An 8972-nucleotide genomic window follows, 5' to 3' on the forward strand; every position below is an offset into this window, starting at 1 on the left:
TGGTGGAGCAGAGAAAATTTCTCTCCAGCACTGGAATTCGAACCCAGGTTTTCGGCTCTATGTGCTGATGCTCTATCCACTAAGCCACACCGGATTCCAATTCCGATGCCGGATTGAATCTTCTCAGTTTAAGCTTCACCTCTTAGATTCCTTTTAGTGGCCAATCCTCATGGACTGTGCATGGACATTGGACATTGTGCCACTGTCACACATCTGAAGATCCTACTGGTGCTTCATGATGATCCGCTCCTATGGAAACTTATTTACGTACACAACTCATTTGTTATTGTGGATTGTAACTTGAGCACTACAGTTGAATATTGGTTATGTTATTACTGTTATTAGTGCCATTTATTGTGATAGTGATATTGTAGATGCTACACTGTACATAAGTACATAAGTGCGGAATATGCAGCTGCACTGATTTCTTACAACTTCTGTCGTCATTGTAGTTCTACTGCTGCTGTAGAAGAGTACTGCCATCGTTTTCCGAGCACAGAATTCCTGATTGTAGAGAGTTTACCAGAGTTTGCAATACATTGCATGAAATTGGTCTACTTCCCAGTGCTCATGTGCCATCTTAAGGAAGACGACAACACACTGTGAAGGAAAATGAGAACATTATTTGCTGTAATCCGGCATAGCCTTTAGCATGTGACGAATTCCTGTGGGTCTCAATGTTTTACGAATACACCTTTGACGAACACTGCATGACGAAAGACTGTACCCATTTAACCTACAGCATGTTGATTGTCGTGGCAGTACCATTTTCTATCTACCAAGACATCAACCTCTTGGATTTTTGTTTATGTGGTTGGATGAAGGGTGAAGTATAAAAAAGGAAAGTTAATACACGAGTTGAACTGCTCACTCACATAATGGATGCTGTTGCCGGCATCAAAGAATATCACAATAATCTTTAACAAGCAACACGTCATCTTCTCGCTTGAGTTGAAGTATGTATTGAGATGAACAGTGGAATTGTTGAAGATGTATTCTAAAATCTCTGTCATTTAAACAGAAAATAAATAACATGAAATTAAAGAAAGTTTTTTATAAATTTTTAAGTTTCACATTCAAATACTTCTATCTCGACAGTCGTTCAGTATGGTATACATCATATATTCATATGAATTTTTTGTGCAAAATTACCGATGCTATGATCTCCCAAAATATTGACCTTTTCCCCTGGGATACTCTGTATAGAAATAGTTATTTTTTTATATTTTATATCACTAATATCAGTCGTAGTTTAAATTTTGACATATCATAATATTATTTGTTTATTCTTTGCCTGCAGTTCCAAAATAGTACCTTTTCTCCTGGGATACTCTATAAATAAATAGTTATTTTTTATATTTTATATCACTAGTAATCAGTCTTAGTTAAAATTTTGAAATGTCATAATATTATTTGTTTATTCTTTACCTACAGCTCTCATGACTCTCATTTTTGACTTGGAAGAATTAGTTGATATGATGTCGATAGGAACATTGATGGCTTATAGTATTGTGGCTGCATGTGTTCTGTTATTAAGGTATTCTATATTCAAATTCTATAGTGTAAAAGTATCATTCTAATTAAATTGTATTTCATGAAAAGCTGAATGTAATTAGAAACCATTTATTATTAAAAAAATTATTTCATGCTTACAAACATTTTGGGTTGTAAGTTATATTTCAGTATTGTTTGATGACCAAATAAACTTGTTGGAAATTGTATAATGTTAAGACAAAACTATATGATTGCATTTCTGTACAAGAACTCGTCATTGTCTGTTTTAGGTATCAAAAGACTGACGAAGACATTGATATTGAACCAGTACCTGCAGATAGTACATTCAGAAACGTCAAGAGAATTTTATTGCAAATTTTTAACATACAGAAATTAACGATACCAATTTCTGTCTCTGGAAAGATTGTTTCATGGAATGTTTTAATATATTGTATGTACACAGAAGTTATTTATTACATTAATTATTAGCATAAATATCTTAATTAATTTAATTATTTACAAGCAATGTACCATACGGTACTTAACTTCTATTGTATTATATTCTATTGATTATTATTGATATGGTATGTAGTCAGAGAAAAATAAAATCACTCTGTTGGATATGTATTGTTAATTTAAATGTACAGTATAATTTAACATAATCTTTCATTATTTGTTTAATAGGAGAACATAATTTTGCACCTTCAAGTAATGTAAAATTGCATAGTATAGCTAATCAAAGCAAAGAATATCTTTGTTTAATTTTCAATGCTTTGGGATATAGTCATTGAAGACCTTTCTGGAATTCTGCTAGTGTAACATTGTTTCATTAACAAGACAGAAGCACCTGTAATATGGAATTCATTATTCCGATCATAGAATAATAGGAGAAATTAATGACTATACACTGGTACCAGAGAACTTTTCACATTGTTTATACTTCCAGATATTGGAGGATACAATTGGGAATTAGTCAGCATAGCTAACTGCTCGTGAAAGTAAGAACAATAAATGGTCTATACAAGGCCATTTTGAGAATTGTGCATAAGACATTAATTCATTAAATGTCGTAAGGTCCTTTGCATGACCGTAAGTCACAAAATTAATGCAGCATAGGACCCCAAGTTATGCTTTCCTCTCAAATGATATTTTTGTTCGAAAATCCATTGTATTTGATGGGTTTAGACCCACGATACTTCGATTCAAAGGCAAGCACGGTAATCATTAGACCACCAGCAAAATGCAAACAATATAAAACATTACTTCCTACCTCTAATTTTATACTAAAATTCAGACAATTACTGCTACAGCAATATTAATAGCGTTAAGTAATCCATTTTGAATATGAGAATTACCAGTAATTGATTAAAATTATTTTTATTGACTTAGGCAGAAATTAATTTATTTGAAAAGTAAATAATTTCTTATTTATTGTTCACCAGTTGCGGCATGTTTGGCTCTCACTGCGTGTGTTGCAAATGCTGAAGACGCCATAGTGAATGAAGATGCACTGGCCATCTCTGGCGTTGTTATTTTTGGAATCATCGCACTTTTGAGCTTACTTTCTATTGCAAGACAGCCTTCATCAAGGAAGAAACTTTCTTTCAAGGTACGGTAACATCAATATGGTATCAGATGAATTCTGTAGCCTAATAATTAATTTACAGCTTTAGAAAAATAATATTTAAAACATCATTAATGACAAGCACTATTTTTCTCAGAAATGTTGTAAAAATTGCATGTTATGTTAGAAATATGTTACAATATCATCTGTAGGATGGGTTCACTCTAAGCATAAGTCCAGGTGGGATCAGTCAATTCTGATGTAGAGTACATCTTTCCTCACACTGAGCATGAGCACCCATTCACCCATGGTGAAACAGAAGATGACAGAATTTTAAATGCTTACACTAACAAGAATATGAGCCACAGCCGAATGCTAATGTTATTAGTAGTTTGGCTATGAACCAATATAACTTGTGTGACCATGTCCAATGACGCCACCTCTCCTTGCTACGGGCATGAGGACGCCGAAATTGCATATAAAATTTGTCATGCTGTATTGCCTTTCTCAGTAATATTTCAGCATCGAGGACACCTATAAATCTATGTGACCACTCATTTAATATGTAATCTCAAGTTTTGCAATATTTAAGTGATAATAGACAAATACGATACACTTTGAATCATAATGAAGAATTTGTTGTGAGCTAGGACTAATTTCAGAATGTCGCTTCATATGAAGAGGAAATATGTTGCATGTCCGTTATTAATTGAATTGGTCTGTTGGAAAAGACCATATCTCCACTTTTTTTTTTTTTACAGACTTACGTTTTGTATGAATGCACTCTAGTGAAGTCCAATCGCGGTTCCTCGGTGGAGGGAAGGGAGGAATGTCCTCCCCACATTTTTCTTCTTTTGAAAGTAAATTCCAAATAAAATATGTGCCTTGAAATTCAAGGAAGAATCGATAATTTTTAAGTTCACAGCTATAAGAAAACCTCGGTTGATCGAGTTTTAAACGATGCGCGCTCATGTGCTGCTAGAAAACTGTGAGAAAGATGCGAGATTGTTTGTGTGGAGGAAAGTCAATCCATTCCTCCTTTACTGCAGTTAGCACACATAGACAACAGCACACTAGCGGCCAGAGAAAGAAGCAGAGTTTTAAAGCGAGTAAATGAACAGAGAGGGAGGAGATCCTCCTATGAATCAGCGCATGAGTGGGAAATAGAAAGAGTCTGGTCGTGCAGCAAACTTGCTACCGCTGCCATCTAACGATCTTGCATTCAACCAGACCATAACACATCTAGGAGGAGGCACAATAAAAACAGTTTTAACGCAACACTATGAAAGACACCATATAAACTTTTGTTTAAATTATAAATCAAAAATATTATTCATTGCACTTTATATAGGCTACTATTCATGGTTTTAAACTTTCAAGGATATTTGAAAGTTAAAGTCAGGTTTATATAAAACAAAGAGGAAGTAGTTCTATGTTAGTATTGCAGATATTTTTGGCCCCTGAAATTCACTTCCATTCATTGTGCACTAGACAGGTCAACAGCCAAGTTGTCAGTTTTGTACAAATATATTTGAAATTGAAAGTAGGTACTCCAAACTACATTATTTTTAACATAAAAAATTAATTGGCCACCGGCAACTTTGAACAATAATGGTAGTATGACTTTACAAGAACTAATATTCTTGAAAAGCATGTAATACCGGTACAGTACTGAACTTGTAAAATGTACATGTGGCAACACAGACCACGTGGGTGGATGCAGTGTTCTCCTCAGATTATTTCCCATTCCCATTTCCGCGGTTCCGATTACGTGTTAGTAGTTACAGCCTCTTCCAACACGTGTGATGCTGTAGTGTGCTCGAAAAATGCTGCGAGGTGAATTTCCTTATAATTGTTAATTTGTGCAATTATTCAACAATGAATGGAAGTGAAAACATTATATATTTTGGAAAATTTAGGAAACTCAGTTTACAAGAACAGATTATTGCTATACAGAAGGGAAGGCCAACCCCAACACTACCTGGTCTTACATGGACACATGTTGGCTATAACCATATTTCATTCAAGAAGGTGTCATTTCGTCCTGTTACCTTCTTTTCTCCTCTTGAGAAATACGCAGGAGCCGCCACTGGTGAAGTCCGATTCATGTTTCCTGTGAAATGTCATTTCCATATAGCTTTTGTACAGCTCAAATATGCAATAATCATATCACAGTTCATTGGAAAAGGCCACATCTCTGGAGAAATGGCCATTTCCAGCGCTCTGTGCTAGTAGTGTCTCTATTTACCACCATGTAGCACCATTGTCAACTAGCTTTCAGTCATTTACATAAATTATTAAATACGTACTTAATCCAAGTTAATTGCAGTAGTTTCATGTAATTTATAAAATGCTATTCTGATTTGAACTTTGAATATAGGTTATGTTTCCAAAGTGGTTTTAATAAATTGTATTAGGTGTCCCAAAAAATGTTTCGAACTACTGTCAGTAAATGTCCAGTTAAATATTTTAGGAAGGGTAAATTCGTTTGAAGATAAGAATACTTAAGATTTCTTCTTCCAGAGCTTAGTCGAAGTACAACATATGGTTGGAAAACAAAAGTCAAACATCCAAAAACAAAACATTGAACCATGAATTTCAAATATTATGTTCAAATGAAAAGCAGAAAAACTAAAGTATGAAAAAGACATTTCTATATCTATATTGTGTAGGTGAAAAACATGTAACTTACGTACAGTAATCTTAATAAGTTACCAGTACTAATAGTTGGTGAGAGTCCCATTGATATGAGAGTGAAATCCATTGGGAGTCGACATAATGTGATATCTTGTTCTATATTTTCCCTCATTGCTATGCATATTGAATCGTTTATAGTTAATGAAATTCATTATTCTAACAATATAAATAAAAAGTATTTGCCTGCATCTTTGGACGTTAAACAAATGTTTGACATGTTCAAATAAATACATCCAGAGTTGTGAAATACAAATTCTACTTGAAGTATTTCCAAAAGAGAACTATAATTTCAAGTTTGGACGTCCCCAAATTGATGTGTGAACTTTGCTCTTTCTCCCAGAAATACTTCAGAGAGTGATCAAAATGAAAACAACACTGTTGTTCATTTTTTATTGGCCACAGTCTGAAAAATTCAGAAGTATTTTTCACTGTTAATACGAAAGGACAGAATCTACACACCAGATAAGATGAATGACTTTATTGTCAATATGAGAAAAATTCAATACTGTTAAAGAGAAGACCGAAGACATTATGGATTATAAGAGTTGGAGGCCAGAGTACTACAAGAAATCAGTGGAGTCTCGGCCGCAAAGTCACTCAAATGAGTGTGCTCCTTGTGTGATGATTTAATATATATGTCGAACTTGGAGTAAGGCCACCAAACCAAAGGAGAAAGATTCGATCCGGTGCTGTGGATTCAACTTCGGCGTATCTCAGTGGTTAGAGCACCCAGTGCGTAGAACTGGGGGTCCCGGGTTCGATCCTCGGTGATGGAGCAAACTTTTCTCCATTAATAACAAATGGTAACCATAAAGGATAATTCTGTAGGACCAAAAAATTAATCTTTACTTATTGTAGATTATTCACCTAACAATGCATATATACTGTGGAGTCCCGGATGCCAAGTCACTCAAATGATTGCGCTCCTTGTATGATGACTTAATATATACATAAGGCCACTAAGGAAAAGAACGAAAGAACCAGTTCTGTAGATTGAACTTCGGCGTAGCTCAGTGGTTAGAGCACCAGTGCATAGAACTGGGGGGTCCCGGTTCAATCCTCGGTGCTGGAGCGAATTTTTCTCCATTAATAACAAATGGTAATCATAAAGATAATTCTGTAGGACCAAAAAATTAATCATTACTTAGATTATTCACCTAACAGTGCATATATACTGTGGAGTCCCGGATGCCAAGTTACTCAAATGAATACGCTTCTTGTATGATGACTTAATATATATGTCGAACATGGAGTAAGGCCATTAAGGGAAAGAACCAAAGAAGAAAGAATATTGATCCGGTGCTGTGGATTGAACTTCGGCGTGGCTCAATGATTAGAGCACCCAGTGCATAGAACTGGGGGTCCAGGCCCAATCCTTGGTGCTGGAGCGAATTTTTCTCCATTAATAACAAATGGTAACCATAACAAGAAATCAGTATTGTCTTAAGGATTTTAGCAAAAATTCCTAAAGATAAAAAATTATCATTTCCACTTTTCCCAATATATGAAGTTCGAGTATAGGGCAGAGAAACCAAGACTTCAGATATTTTCATGACCAACTTCTGAAAAAGATGATGTAGAGGAAGAGTTTTAGCTTTGCAAAGTATTTTGCTGTAACGTTTTTCTTAAATATTGTTTTAATTCTTTCAACAATAAACTGTTACATTAGTTAGCTTGTTTTTCAACTTACATATTATGATTAAATCTCTGTAACTGTAAACATTATTCCAAAAATATCTTCTTAAAATTAAGTAAATTTGTATGCAAAAATTGAATACAATATTAGTGCATTGGAAAAGGTCACATCTCCACTCTAAAGTTTCTGATCTCATGTATGAATGAACAATATTTTTGAAAGTCTAACTAGTGAATAATTTCACGGATAGCTTAAGAAATTAGATGACCACAAAAAAGGATTCTGAGAATCAAAATATTTTCCAGAATTAAGTTTCATTTGCTCTCCTTAAAAATTTGATTTCAAGGAGATATGGCCTTTTCCAACAGACCAATTTAATTATTTCTTTTATCATAGACTGATACTCTCCATTTGTAAACCGAAACAAAAATAAAACATTCAAATCAACACAACTGTAGTTTCAGTTCCGAATCTGGGTAATGTATTCCACCTGCCTGTGTATCCCTGATACAGCGTAGTATTGATACACAACATTTTCTTGATAGTTCAGATAAAGCCTAAAGGATACATACCGGTACTCGCATTAAATTGAAGACTAAATGACAAGGCGTCTCGGTGGACAGACATATAAATGAACTACTTGGTTAACATTAAGATTAATACTGGTACATGTACCACTATTAAATAATAATAATTGTAATTGATTTTCAAATAACTAAAGAAAGGCCCTCATAAGGTACCGATTGATGTTCTTCCTTGAACATTTAATAGTTATGTCAAAACTAATTAACTTAAGCCTTGGTTCTTCTGAACTGACACATGCGACATGCGAGGTGCACAAATCCGGACTACACGAGAGATAGTGAGTGGTTTCTATAGTTGCGAGGTTCGCAGACCTCACATCTCGCAGTTATAGAAATCACAATCAACAATTGCAGTAGACCTACTAATGAATATAGGGCCTATAGATAGATTAATTAACTTTTGATGATGCGATAGAATTATCTAGATATTTTTAAGAATTGTGATCACAAAGATCTAATCCTGTGTAATTACAATAAGTGGAGGTATTAACTTGGTTTGCATGATAATAATATCGAAAGGAGAAAGTCATTCTATTCCTTCTGTTTTTGTTAAGTAGTCATAAATCACTTGGGAGAATTTATATATTTGTCACTGTAACAGGTTTCATGAAGTTATACTAAATTAAATAGAATCAAGTATCAGTACAGCTCATATCATAGCAGGAATAATACGAGTATTACATAAATTTACTTCTGTTCTTATTTTTGTAGGTTCCATTTGTGCCTCTACTACCAGGACTCAGCATTCTGATTAATGTTTATTTAATGATGATGTTGAATGTTGGGACTTGGAAAAGATTCGGTATATGGATGGCAATTGGTAAGTCCTTTTTACAATTTGAACTTTTGATCTAATATCAGTAGTAAATAAATAACTTAATTATTGGTACCTATTTTTTTTAACTGCTATTCTCTGAAAAATCTCTTTTGTCGATTATTTATTTCATAGTTTCAAACTTTTTTTTCTTTCTGCCCAAAACTTTATGTCATCTCATTA

The 8972-nt window shown here is 34.1% G+C and overlaps 1 protein-coding gene across 1 annotated transcript in view; it reads left to right on the forward strand.

The window, feature by feature from the left end:
* LOC138705904 (cationic amino acid transporter 2-like) overlaps positions 1–8972 on the forward strand; it is a 44937-nt gene that overhangs the window by 27602 nt on the left and 8363 nt on the right. Inside the window, exons 9-12 of the mRNA XM_069834660.1 lie at positions 1435–1537; positions 1785–1945; positions 2937–3103; positions 8687–8795. Of these exons, the coding sequence (XP_069690761.1) occupies positions 1435–1537; positions 1785–1945; positions 2937–3103; positions 8687–8795 (540 nt within the window). The remainder of the gene's footprint in view (positions 1–1434; positions 1538–1784; positions 1946–2936; positions 3104–8686; positions 8796–8972) is intronic.

This window comes from Periplaneta americana, chromosome 9, assembly GCF_040183065.1.
Source record: "Periplaneta americana isolate PAMFEO1 chromosome 9, P.americana_PAMFEO1_priV1, whole genome shotgun sequence".
NCBI lineage: Eukaryota > Metazoa > Arthropoda > Insecta > Blattodea > Blattidae > Periplaneta > Periplaneta americana.